General features: G+C 43.0%; 1 protein-coding gene across 2 annotated transcripts; it reads right to left on the bottom strand.

The window, feature by feature from the left end:
* Window positions 1–126: 126 nt before the first annotated feature.
* Window positions 127–11440, bottom strand: amn1 (antagonist of mitotic exit network 1 homolog (S. cerevisiae)). Of its 2 annotated transcripts, XM_048548959.1 has the most exons (7): window positions 11324–11440; window positions 9452–9584; window positions 8568–8709; window positions 6468–6685; window positions 2279–2335; window positions 1220–1331; window positions 127–467 (listed from the first exon to the last, which is right to left on the bottom strand). In XM_048548959.1, the coding sequence occupies exons 1-7, from the start codon at window positions 11356–11358 to the stop codon at window positions 394–396; spliced, it is 771 nt and encodes a 256-aa protein (XP_048404916.1). In that variant the 5' UTR covers window positions 11359–11440; the 3' UTR covers window positions 127–393. The 2 variants fall into 2 exon arrangements, with proteins under 2 accessions (XP_048404916.1, XP_048404917.1); XM_048548960.2 differs by lacking the exons at window positions 9452–9584; window positions 11324–11440 and adding an exon at window positions 8795–9430 and having other exon boundaries at window positions 8568–8727.
* Between the last annotated feature and the right edge of the window lie 2662 nt (window positions 11441–14102).

Here is a 14102-nt window from a genome sequence, read left to right as displayed (position 1 = left end):
TTTTCTGATTCAACCCACTTTTTTTTAAGGAACTGCTTATTCAGGACCATAGTAAATATACTGCTGTAACCTTCCTCGCTCTTAAAAGCAAATCATTAATCAGTCGAACCCAGCAACTCACACAAATTCATTTGTACCAACATTTATTTGTACGTCACAGCACAACATAATGGGAATGGTACTAATATATATTACCATGTGCTACACTGCACATATACAAAGATTCTATCTGTTTCAGTAATTAGATTGATTTAAATTAAACATTTAATTGATAATTACTTGGTCACATAAATTTTACTATTAAATGCTCAGAGCAGTTGTTGCTATTATACGAAAATTACAGAACATTGTTTGTTTAATTAACAAATATTAAATGGTGGAAATAATGTTAATTCAGTAAACGGTCCACGTTACTTGCTTCATTTGATTAGGGCAGGCTAACTGTTGCAGAGCTTCTCTTGAACGGTCTAGAAACAGAAATAAAGCAGAGCATAGTTGAAGAGGCTATTTACCAGAGTCTTGATCCTCTCCTGAAGTTTCTTTCTCTATTGAAGATGTTAAATCTTGATGATTCAACAGCTGCCTTCAATATCTGTTACAGGGAAGCATTATTCACGTAAACCCACACTACAAGCATTAGCATGCTTATTGATCTTGTGGGGCATTGCAGTCAGACACAATCATGTAAAAATGTAGCCATATTTCCACTCAATTTCTATTCAATAACATGGTGATCAACAATCAGGAAGACACCCATGGTGCTCAGGACTGCCTACTCAGCATAGAACAGGGGCCAAGCCTGGAACCTTACATGCAGGATAAAGTGTTTTTTTAAAAAAAAAATCACTGGATACAGGTATCGCTGGCTAAGCCAGCATTTATTGCCAGTCACTAATTGTCGAGATGGCAGTTAAAACTCAACTGCATCGCTTTGGGTCTGGTGTCACATGTAGACCCCAGACCAAATGATGACAGCAGATTTCCCTCCCTAAAAGACATTAGTGAACCAAATAGGTTTTTCCAATAATTCTTAATTCCAGATATTTTTAATCAAATTTAAAATTCACCACCTGCAACGGCAGGATTCAAACCCAAAATATAACCTAGGTGTCTGAATTAATAGTTGAGTAAGAATGCCACGAGGCATTTGCCTCCTGGTTTGCACAGCAGCAAAACTAAAGGCACAGGTAAAAAGGATAGATCTTGCACATTGACTCACCTGTGATAAGTGGGCAGCCATGAAAAAGTAGTATGAAAACGTGGGGGCAGAAAATTAGCACACTTTCCACTGCTTCATCAGTTAGATTCACACAGCGATCCATATGAATCTCCTAAAGAAAGGGTATCTGTATGTTAAACTACTTGGAAAATGTGAAGTCCTATTTCAAAAGGAAATTAAACTGCACTCATATAATACCACGTAATTTTCTCAGCAACTTCACACAAAGTAAATTACCTTGAGGCGTAACAGTTATTGTCACATTGACAAATGCAGCAGTTATTTTTAATACAAAACCAACAGGAAATGAAATGATACACAGATTGTGTGGCTTCCCTTTTGTGGGGGGCGGTAGTAGGACTTGGTTGTGGGAGGAATGTTAGCTAAGAAAAACAATCCGGCTTTCTAAACAACAACAAGAGTACCTGTGGTCCCCTCAAAGTATGCACTGAAGAAAAGATTGAAATGACGACATGTCAGAAATGTAAAATATTGGAAGAAGGGTAGAACAATATGCTGGGAAGCTCTCATTTCTCCTGCTCTCTCCCAACCTGTAAAATTTCATGCACCTTTTGTCCCAACTTAGACTCCCTCACTTTTATGGTTCCATCTCTAACTCTTCCTTTCCTCAACTTGTAGCTCTTCAATCTTGGGGCTAATTTTCATTATGAGGCCACTGACTCCCACAGCCTAGTCAACACTTCCATCTTCTTTGTGCAAGGGATCTGTTCCATTGTCCCTGCTTCTCTGCCTCTATCAGCTCTGTTCCAATGATGTGAAACTCTATACCTGTGCTTCCCAGTTCTATTTCTTACACTTCTGATCTCATCCCCTCCCTTTCAGAACTCAGCTTACACTCCAACAGTTGGAACACAAGATTGTTATTGTACATGTGGTCTAACTCGTACTTGAATCCATACATGTCAACTATGGTGGGGGTGGCTGTGGGGGCGGTGGAGAAGAGGGTAAGAGGGAGAGAGGGAAAGAGAGAGAGAGAGAGAGAAATGGACAATATTCAAATAGGGATTAGAGCAAAGGAATAGTCAATACAAAACTTACTTTTAAGTTATGGGAACATACTCCATTCACCAATCCAATAACGCCTGCATCTGAAACCTGACCAAGTTAAAAAGAGCAATGTTCATTAAGCAGGTGTCAACATTAACCTACAAGAAACATGGCTGAAAACCAACTCCTGCAAACAGTTTATTCAACAATACAATTTCTTCAGGTGGACTATTTTTGATATACATTCCTACATTTCTCCACACGATTTACCAGACAGGTCCTGTGTGCTCTTACTCACAATGCCCTTGTGTGGTATGTAATAATTATTGCATTAGCCAAACTCAATTGTAGTTCTCAGGGGTATCTAGTGGGAAAAGACACTGATTATTTTTTCTCTTTTCTTCCTGACTGTACAGATTCTTCCTGGGTAAAATTCCAGAGGCCGGACTTATATGTCAGTGTCAAGTATGTCTGTGCGAGCTTTGTCATCTTTGAGACATGGTAGAATTTTTGAATGCACCATGAAGAGGAGACACTAGAGCAAAGTTTGGTAGTGTTCTCACATGAGATCCATGCAGGTCTTTTTCAGAAGGAATCACTGGGCATGAACACTGACTTTATACTCCATGGTTCAGAAGGCTAAATGTTGCACCCATATCACACACTCAACCTCGAGGTCCTAACTTTGCACAGACCGAACTTGGGACCTCTGGTGGTTGAGAAACAAAAAAAAAATTGCAAAATATTCATCATATCAATCAGTATGTGAAGGTGAAAAGTTTACAATTCAGTTTCAGGTTGATGATTTTTCACTGATAGAACCATTGTTTCCCCTTCCCAACCCAAAGTGTTGTATAACTACAGATCGATTGACATGAGAAGTCCTGCCTCCAGCACCCAACATCCTGTATGTCAGAACACCAAAAGAACTGTGCGGATGCTGGAAACCAGAAATGAAAACAGAAACTACTGGAAAAACTCAGCAGGTCTGGCAGCATCTGCAGAGAGAATGAGGTGGTGGGGTGGGCAGAGGCAAGCTATCTGACAGCCCTTGAAATATTCTGAAAGAGGCAAAGTGAAGAAAAACAACATCTCACTTATTCCTATATTATGATCAATGTAATGAAATGGCAGTGCTACAGCAATTGGTGGAAAGTTAGTTGAAAACAGCAAAGAAAAAAGGCTCAGAAATTAGGCACAAAGTTCATTATTTAAATGTACCTCAAGTCAGATGAGACAACCTTGATAAGCACTGGGAATCAAATTCCAGGCACTCTAGACTGTATGGTTTGAGACTAACATTTTTATTTCTGGTTTCAGGTTGACATATTAGATTGAGAAGAAGGGAAATGCTTGGCTTTCTGTATTATTTAATTTTCTTTTGTTTCAAAGTTCTCTCTTTGCTAGGGAGCCTTGATGCCACACACTGGTCAAATGCAGCCTTGATATCGAGGGCTATTACTCTCACCTCACCTCTGGAATTCATGTCTTTTGTCCATGTTTGAAGCAAGGCTGTAACAGGGTCAGGAGCTGAGTAGCCCTGACCAAACCTAAACGGACTATCAGAGAGCAGGTTGTTGCTGAGCACGTGCTACTTGATAACATGTTGATGACATCTTCCATCATTTTTTCATTTAACTTTGCAGGCCATGAGAAACTGTTTACAGAGGTAGTCACCCAAAATACTGACCTCGATATTGCTAACTTACACTATACATTAAAATAAAGTTACTCCATACATAGGAATGACCTTTAGTGTAACTCAGTTCCAATTTATCCACTAATTTTCTTAATCTTTAATTAAAGAACAATCTACGCTTTTAGTATTCCGAGTAATTATGTTTCTTGCAGAATATTGATTTGTTAACGATGTTCTGGGAAGCAAACTTTATTTACCACGCTATCAAATTAAATGGCTTCAGACTAACATAATTATCAAGAGATTCTCAGAAGCCTCACTAGGTTACTGCAGTGAGTAGTTCACCTACAACAAATACAAAGGTCCTTGGGTCTGTGCAGAGTTAGCTGGTCCCAGAAAAAGTGCCAGAAAACTTCTACAGTTGATCCCAATGTTTGAGTTGGAGGAGGAGGGTGGGGGGGGAAATCAACTTCCCAAATGCCTTTGATTAACTTGCTGTGTACGCAAAAAATAACAGTTGATTGTGAATTCAGACTTGGCTCTGCTTTCACCTGCCTGCCCCGATATCTGTCCCTTGGGTAGTACGGTGATTCAGTGGTTGGCACTACTGCCTCACAATGCCAGGATCCCAGGTTTGATACAGCCTTCGGGCAACTATCTGCGTGGAGTTTGCACGTTCTCACCGTGTCTGCATGGGTTTCCACCGGGTGCTCCAGTTTTTTTCCCACAATCCAAAAAAGTGCACGTCAGGTCAATTGGCCATGTTAAATTGCCTGTAGTATCCAAGGATGTGCAGGCTAGGTGAGCTAGCAATGGGAAATGTGGGGTTACATGTCTGGATGGGACACTCTTTGGAGTGTCAGTGTTGACTTGATGGGCTGAATGGCCTGTTTCCGCAGTGTAGGGATTCTATTCTATTCTACCACCATATACAATCACACAAGAACATTGCTTACATAAGCAAAGTACTGGACCAACAGCCAGGACCCATGAGACTACACATGGGGGAAGTCAGCACCCTGTTGTACAAATTAAAACAGTGGAGTAGGGAAACAAACAAGCTCCGTAATTTACTATTAGACAAATATGCCCTGCAGACTTGTATATAATTGCACTGCAAAGCAGACTATGCAGAACCCATGTTCAATTCTCTGGATGAAACACAGTAATGGGCTTTGATAGCTCCAGGATGGAAAGCAGAGAGAACATCTAAGAATCTTGATCATCATCCTCTGATTCCTGAGTAAAGGGTGCCTTTATAGGCAGAACTGCCACGCCCACACAACTGAGTAGCTCAGTAAGATATGCTGTCTCAGATACTTGTCGTGAAACCCATTCTAACTGCTAACATTAAAATTGACTCCTGCTTTCCCACCATCATTTCTTCCAATCTTCATTCCTGTCTTTTCTACATTATTTTCATTCATAATTTTTGCTTCGCTTATTCATTCAATCCACTGGCATCAGTCGACGCATGTAGGTACAGATTTTGGCATTCTATGTTTCTTTAACTTAACACGCCACTATAGCCTCTCTTGACCACAAATCATTCTAAAGCCAAGATGATCACAGCCGATGTAATGGTTTGCTTGGGCTTCCAATCTATTTGCTCGGATCTTTAACATTACCTTGGATGCTTGTATAATCCAGACGCAATGCTCTTTGCATTGTGTACCATTTCCTTTATTCTCCAAAGGGGCACTGTCCCCTTGAAAAGAGTCTTTCCAACCATTCTCCCATTGTATACATCCCTTTACACAGTACATCAGTTCTCTTATTGCCTTCTTTCCAATCGCTTATCACTTCAACAGGGATTCCCCTACCTTCTTGTATTATTCCTGCCTTCAATTCTTTGCTGATTTTAGACATTTAACAATACTGAAGATCAGGTCCTAAACCATCTTGGGAAGTATTTTCATCTTTCTCTAGTTCCAGTTCTGTTGGCTTGCTATTTATTATAATTGAAATATCTGGGAAGCATTTTCTCAGAAGATGATTGCTGCCATAAAGAAATCAGAGCTAGAATAGGAATGGCAAAGAATGCATTCTCCAAACGTAAAGCATTTCTCAATTACAGGACTGAGTAGAGAACGTAAAGAAAGAATGATCTAGATTATAATTTGGAATATCCAGGAACTTGAGAAAAGAAAGGCATCCAAAGATTGGAAGGTTGAGAATTGTGGGTCTGGAAAAGGCTGGAGCAGGTCATTTGGAAAGAACACGAGCAATAACGGGGCTCTCAGGATCATGCAGGGGGAAAGATCTTTAGTGAAGGTCATCAAGAAAAGGCGACAAAGATGTGAATGATTCAAAACTATAAGTATATGGAGGATGAGGAAGAAAGGGTGACAATATTAGACAACTTGAAACTGATTTTGGGAGGCTCCTCCGAGAGACTGAAAAGGAAACTGGAAGGTTGTGAGACATAGAGAAAAGAACAAAGAAGCTGCCATTAGGCAGACCTCATATTCAGGATCTAAAAGATGAAAGTCAAAGCAATAAAGGTAGAAAAACATACAGAAGGAAGACTCACAGAAAATTTTACATTCATTTTACTTGAATAGCACAAATGCTGAATAAAAAAAAACTGAATCACTGTACCTTGGTAGCTGAAAAATCGACACTATACAAAAACTTGCAGTTCTTCCCCAGGGCATGTAAACTGGCATCTGTAACCCCCAAGCAGCCACTAATGTTCACTACTTGTAACAGTCTACATTGTTGTGCAAGGGCGACAATTCCTTCATCTGAAACATTCCGGCATCTTCGAAGACACACTTCTGACAAGTAGGGACAAGATGAAGCAATCACCTTTAATCCTGCAGAACGCATGACAATTAGAAATTTGGATTTCACAGTGGCACCATATGAATAAATCAGTGACAAGTCGTTTAGCACTAATGTACAAGCTCTAATACTTTGAAAAATATCAAAGCACAAGAACAGATCTTTGCACATAGTCTTCATTATTATTCCTATGAAGGCATCATTTTTGTATGGTTCTAACTTGGGAGCGAGTGGAGTGGGGAAGAGAGAAAGCAGTGTTCCAGATGAAGCAGAGCACTAGATCAAAAGAAATGAGCAAACAGTTCAGGGTGTCCATGCTGCTTTGTTATTCATTACAATCAAGACTGATCTTGGGCTTCAATGTCATCTACTCGTAATATTCTTCAATTCTGTGATAATAATCTATTTCGTTCAGTTTTAAATATGTTAATTGTTGCAGCATCTATCAACCTCTAAGAGTAGACAATTACCAAGATTCACAACACAAATGTGAAACACCTTGTCAACTCAGTCCTAAATTTCTGTTTCCTTCCCCCAACACTCTACTCAAGGTTTTGGATTCCCCGATTATGGAAACCACCTCTGCCTGCTAAAGAATCTTCAATAAGATCACCTCTCACTCTTGTAGAATCCAAAGAACACAGGTCCAATTTATCACTGTCCCATCATAAGACTCGGATCTTGGGGACCAATCTAGTAAATCTTTGTTGTACCACTTCTGTATATGATTCTTTAAGCATGGAGCTCAAATCAGCGAATCATACCCCAGATGAGCTCTCAGCAAAGTCCCATGCAATTGTAACATGACTTCTTTGCTTCTGTAACCCTTAAAAACATGCTGTTGGCCTTCTTACTTGCATGCTGTACCTGCTTGCGAACTTGGTATTCCTTGTATAAGCAGAACCCACATCTCTCTGAACATCGACAGTCAAATGTTTCCGAACTTTTGAAAAAAGTTTACGTTGCTTTCTAATATAAACTAGTGAACAACCTCACATATTATGTGTTCCCCATGTTACACTATACTCCATCTGCATCGTGGTGCCCACTCACCTAACCTGTGTGTCTTTGCAGCATCACTGTATCGTTCCCCCAACTATCATTCCCACTTCACTTTGAATATCAGCAAACTTTGATACATTACTGAGTCTTTGTCCACATCATTACCAGATTGGGTAAAGGGCAGAGACTCCAGAACTGATCCCAGTCCCACAGGCTGCAAACATTGAAACCAGGGATAGTAGGAACTGCCGATGCTGGAGACTCCGAGATAACAAGGTGTAGAGCTGGATGAACACAGCAGGCCAAATGCATTTCTGATAAAGGGTCGAGGCCCGAAACATCAGCTTTCCTGCTCCTAAGGACGCTGCTTGGTCTGCAGTGTTCATCCAGCTCTACACCTTGTTATATCAAACACTGAAACTATCCCATGTATGTTTCTTGTCCATTAACACTGTCCATGAGAACCATGTTTGGTGGCAAGTGGAGGGAATCTACAGACCCCCACAAGTGTTGTCGTGCTTTGATGTAGCAATGCTAACCCACATCGCTCATCTGAATAGGTAACTGAGCTGGCAACTTAATCGGGGTCTTGACACGACCATGCCAGAAATCGAGCTGGCCAGTTCTGGCTGTCCTGCTACATCTGCCAGACCAACTGGTGATCTGTTCATAGACTACTGTAAAGAGTATGTCACCAAGTTCATCGACAGAAGAAGCGATGACAATCTCATTTCCACCTTTCATGACTTTGAGAATAGCAGCCCTCTTGCTTGCAGTATTTCATTTATAGCCAACTTACTTTCACCACAAGAAAAATCCAGTCTTCCCATAAGATAATGAATGACTAAAGTAAGATTTAATTACCCTGGCTGTTGCATTCAAAATGAACTCAAAAGTTAAAAGTTAAAATACCTTCAGAAGTTATAGACAGTTTGCAGTCACTCGAATTCAAGTTAATTTCCCTTAGTTGGGTGCAGATCTGAAGCATGATTAATCCATGATCTGTAATGTCACAGGCACTGAGATCCAGTTTCTGGAGTCCTGGGTGCAAAACCTGCAAGCAAAGAACTTGCTATCACAAAATAAGTTAATGCTATCTTGGAAAACATGTTGAAATTTGACAAAACAACTGAAATTACCCATCTGAAGGAATGCTTGAATCTGCAGAATTTTTGTGGCATTTCAGGATAATGAGGAAGATTCCAGTGACGTGAGTTAATATTCTCTCGAATATGGAAGGCCTCACTCCCAAGTTTGCCTGCTCAAATTAACAAGTGTGCATCGTGGCTAGAAATAACACGCTGAAAGAAACAACCGCTGCAAAACATGTAAAGTTTCACAGGAAACTTTAACAACAATCTTGGATACTCAGGAGGCGTTCTCACGGATGAATGAGGGCAAAAATGCAGACCCTCTTGCTGATAGCTCTACATTGTAACAGTAGTGGAAATACTGCACATAAGGAGAATGGGTGTGCACAAAATCAGATTCACTCTGATGCATTCAAGCAAGCTGTCAACACAAAATATCTCGGTTCACCACTGTTGAATGATGCAACGAGATCAGGAAAATTACTCCCCCACAACTGATTTGCTGTCTCTAACGCAACCAGATTATTCACAATGGATGAATCTATCCATAATATGAATCCTTCTAATGGCCAACATGTTGATTAATGGAAACACAAAATGAAAATACACATAATAAAATCAACGGTCAGGTGCTAACAGAAATTGGAAATAATGTTCAGAATAAACGAGATGGGACATTGTCAAACAAGCTATCTTTTTGCTCACCTGATGCATATTTTCATCTGTAATAATCCCATGTGAGCTCATGATCTTAATCAATTTGTCTTTTAGATTTGGAGGTAAAGTTGGTAGATCATCTGAATACCGAGAAAGTGACTTGACCAGAGAGTAAATGCATCTAGATAGGAAAATAAATATCATAAAGCAATATTATGTATTCAGAAACATAACAAGGCAGATATGGGGTGAGAGGGAGGCAGGCAATTGTGGGAAAATGTAAAGATAACTGAAGAAATGGAATATGAGGAACGAATGGACAGCTGGATGGGGCAGGCTGATAGGGAGTGATTGCAAGATGTAGAAAATGTCGAAGAGTGGTTGGTGTGGGGAGGGAGTGGAGATGATGGGGTGGTGGATATTGGGACAGTGGGGTTTGAGGATCATAGGGGAGGGGCAGGACAATGGAAGAGAGGGGAGATGGTGAGCCAGTGGGGTGGAGTGGAAATAATGGAGGAAGGCAGTGGGATGATGGGGAAGGGGGATAAAGGTGGAATGTGGTTGATGGGGGAGGGGAGCATTTCTGGGGAGGATAAAGGTGGGAGCAGGCTGATGGGGTGATTGGGGAGGTGAATGTGTGGGAGGCACAGGGTGATGGAGACGGGAGCAGGCTTATGATAATGGTAAGGGAGGGCGATAGTGGGATGGTGGGGGAGGAAAATGATGGAAAGCGACGGGGATAACGGGGAGGGAGGTGATTGAGGGAGTTGGGTGATGGAGGTTGTAAGGTAATTGGGGGAGGGAGATGATGGGGGATGGGGATAATCAAGGAGGGAGGGGATGGGGTGATGATGGGGGAAGGGGTGATGAGGGTAGGGGGGTGATTTGGGGAGGAGGGTTAAGGGGGGCAATGATGGAGGAGAGGTGACAATGTGGGAGGGGGTGACAATAGGGGAGGGGTGATGGGGCAGGAGATGATCAGGGGAGTGGGTGAAGGGGGGCAGGGGGTTGATGACGATTGGTGGAGGGGTTGACGGGGAGGGGTATGATGAGGGGAGGTGCTGATGGGGGAGGGGCATGCTGTGGAGAGAGGGTGATGAGGGAAGGGGGCTGATCCAGGGAGGGGTTGATGGGGGAGGAGAGTGATAATAGGGGAGGGTGACGATGGGGGAGGGGTTGATGAGGGAAGGGGGAGGGGAGTGATAATAGGGGCAGGGTTGATGTGGAGGATATCAGGGGAGGGTGATGAAGGGGAAGGGGTTGATGGGGCAGGCGGTGATGATGGGTGAGGGGGTGAGAGGAGAGGAGATGATCGGGGGAGGGTGATGATGGGGGTCAGGTGATATGGGGAGGCCAGTGATGGGGGTTGATGAGGGAAGGGGGAGGGGAGTGATAATAGGGGAGAGGGTGATGTGGAGGAAATGTTCGGGGCAGGGTGATAATTGGGGGAGGATGATGACGGTGATGATGGGGGTAGGGGGTGATGATGGGAGAGGAGATGATCGGGGAGGATGATGATGGGGGCATGATGAGGGAAGGGAATGATGGGGGCAGGCGGTGATGGTGGGGAGGGGATGATAGGGGCAGGGGTTGATGATGGGGGAGGGGTGACGGGGGCAGGCGGTGATGGTGGGGAGGGGATGATAGGGGCAGGGGTTGATGATGGGGGAGGGGGTGACGGGGGCAGGCGGTGATGATGGCAGGGCAAGTGGAGATGATGGGGGAGGGGGTTGATGGGAGGGAGGACGGTGATGGGGGGGATAATGGGGGAGCGTTGCTCATGGTGAGGGGGTGGAGCAAATATGAGAGGTTAGCAAGGGCGAGATGAAGGAGAAAGGGGGGATGAAGGTTAAGGCTGTCACTGCAGAAGCAAGGAGTGTCAGGCAGTAAGCCGAGCCGGACAGGCTTTCGCCCTCTTACAGGTCGAGCAGTGAGAAGCGGAAAGCAGCATCCATCCCTCAGCAGGCAGGCTCCTCAGTCACAATAACAACACACGCCCGGGGCAGTATGGGAACGGTACCCGCGGCCTTGTGGGAGCTGTAGTCCGGCGGCGCTGTGGGAATTGTAGTCCTCGGTCTCGTCCCGTACGAGGTGGTGTCCTGATGGCTGATGGGAGATGTAGGCCGTGGAATATGGGAAATGTAGTCCACAGATCCCGGCCCGTCACTTCTGGGTTTATAGAATTAAAATTCATAGAATTCCTACAGTGTGGAAGCATTCTGGTGCTGATGGAAGGGTTTTGGCTTCTCTGCATCCTGGATGCAGTCTGAGCTGCTGTGCTTTGCCATCTCCACATTTATCGACTAGCTTCCGGCATCTACAGTTCTTTACTATCTCCACTTCTGGGTGCTGTACGTCAGGGATGCTCCCCTTTTTCGTAATGACAGGTCGCATAGACCAAAGCATCACCTTACACGGGCACGATACACATTTTGGAAAGTTCAATGTAATTATGAAAACTGCAATGGTATTCGTTAGTTTATAATGTTTATAGGGTGGTGCAGTGGCTAGCACTGCTGCCTCACAACGCCAGGAGCCTGGGTCCTTGGAAATTTGTCCATTCTTCACCTGTATGTGTTGGTTACGTCTGGGTGCCCTATTTCCCTCCCCAGTCCAAAGATATGTGCTTTTAGGTGGATTGGCCATGCTAAATTGCCAATAGTGTCCAGGGATGTGCAGGCTCAGTGGATTAACCATGAGAAAGGCAGTTACAGGGATAGGTCTGGGTGGGATGCTCTTTAGAGTCAGTGTGGACCGATGGGCCAAATGGCCTGCTTCCACACTGTAGGAATTCTATGAATTTTAATTCAATTTCATTAGATATGGAGAAATTGGGGATGCCGTGGGATTGCTAAAGGTCTAAGATATCAGGTTGAGGTGGGTTGGTGAGGTTCTGTAGAATTGAATGGTCTGCAACGTCTGAATTGAACTGATGCACATGTATGTTCATAAGACTACTCTGAGCTGCAATCTTCATAGGCTATGGAAGAAGATAGAGATGTCTGTCTTGGACTGGGATGACAAAGTCAAAAGTCACATGACATGAGGTTATAGTTCAACTTTACTTGAAATTGCAAGCTTTCAGGTTAAGTGAAGACCTCATGGGGAGGCAATGGCCAAGTGGTATTATTGCTGAATTGTTAATCTAGAGACCGAGGTAATGTTTTGGGGACCCAAATTGCACCATGGAACTGAATTCAATGAATATCTGGGATTGAGAGTCTAATAATGACCATGAATCCATCGCCGATTGTTGGAAAAAGCCATCTGGTTCACTAGTGTCCTTGAGAGAAGGAAACTGCCGCCCTTACCTGGTCTGGCCTACATGTGACTCCAGACCCATAACTACCCTCTGGGCAATTAGGGATGGGCAATAAACGCTGGTGTAGCCAGTGACACCCTCATCCTGCAAATGAATTTTAAAAAACTGGTGTTGTGTGACTTCTGATTTCATATTGAATGGTGCAGCAAGGCTTGAAGTCTAAGCAGCTATAGAAACATGCAGTTCACTCACAGCCTAGAGGTCTCTCAGGCCAGTTTGCTTCCTCAAAGCTACCGTTTCACGAACAGATGGCAAACAACCTTCGCTTTTATTGCAAATACTGTTGCAAAATGTAAGTTCCCCTGATCAGCAGCTACCAGTCAGTTGCTCCAATACAAACAGAATGGTAAAAAAAAGTCTGTGTAGCTTCGTCCTACTGAAAGCAGGTTATTATGAGGTTTTCACTGCCTCTCTGGCAATTTGGGCCATAGCCCTGTTATCAGTGAGGATTCTCTTGGGTCTGGCCATGTTCATGTGTTATTTATCCCAGGACTGTCCCAGTACCATTCATCCTGCTGCACGGTCAAGCATCTCTGCAACTATCATTTCATCCACTGCCATCATCTAACCAGCATCTCACCCACTAGCAGCACCAAACACACTGGCGACAATTCACCTACTGGCAGCTTCTCCACCAATGGCAGAACCCTACCCATTGGCAACACCTGTCCATCATTAACATCCCACTTATTGACAGCACCCATTGATAGAAGTTTATGGTCAGTACCCTGAAGAGCTTATTTGAGGCAGAGAAAGTCTAAGCTAAGTGGGTTATAGGGGGATGGGTCGGGGTGGGATGCTCCAAGGGGCGGTGTGGACTTGTTGGGCCAAAGGGCCTGTTTCCACATTGTAGGGAATCTAATCTAATCTAAATTGTGAGATTAATGAAGGGAGAAGCTACCAAAATCTCAAAAATTAGAGAAACAGATAAATCATAGATTGAGAAGGGATTCTGTTTGGTGTTTGAGTACTGATGGTGATGGAATAGATACATGACACTTTTTTACTGCATTTTGAAATTTTCCAAATTATGTGGTGTGAAAATGCTTAGGTTTATCCTATATTATTTTAAATTTTTTACATAATAAATTTATGTTCTATTATTAAAACCAAACAGGCAGCATTGTGTACTTACATTCATTGAAAGACCATCTTGGTAAAATTTTTAAAAAAAATCTAGCAAGTCATATTTCGGTCTGGGATTTGTCTAGTTCAATAATAACATGAGCAGGGATTATAACAAAGCGCATACAGCAGTCACTTCAATAACTGCTCTGAACGTGACTCTAGTGGAAGGTCCTGGAATGTCGAACTGTTGTGAGCAGATCCAGACACACATGGAAGTCCAGCACAAGACAGTAGATATTCACTCACTTT

The sequence above is a fragment of the Stegostoma tigrinum genome, chromosome 18 (assembly GCF_030684315.1).
Source record: "Stegostoma tigrinum isolate sSteTig4 chromosome 18, sSteTig4.hap1, whole genome shotgun sequence".
Lineage (NCBI taxonomy): Eukaryota > Metazoa > Chordata > Chondrichthyes > Orectolobiformes > Stegostomatidae > Stegostoma > Stegostoma tigrinum.
The sequence above is the reverse complement of the archived record's forward strand: the minus strand, read 5'-3'. Positions and strand labels throughout refer to the sequence as shown.

Excerpts from the sequence above, each read along its gene's own strand:
- amn1 (XM_048548959.1), bottom strand. The coding sequence starts at position 11,358 with ATGGATGCTGCTTTCCGCTTCTCACTGCTCGACCT. Across the intron at positions 6,686-8,567 it reads ACTGTCTATAACTTCTGAAG|GATTAAAGGTGATTGCTTCA; the intron begins GTATTTTAACTT and ends TGCGTTCTGCAG. Across the intron at positions 468-1,219 it reads TGGCTGCCCACTTATCACAG|ACCGTTCAAGAGAAGCTCTG; the intron begins GTGAGTCAATGT and ends TTCTGTTTCTAG.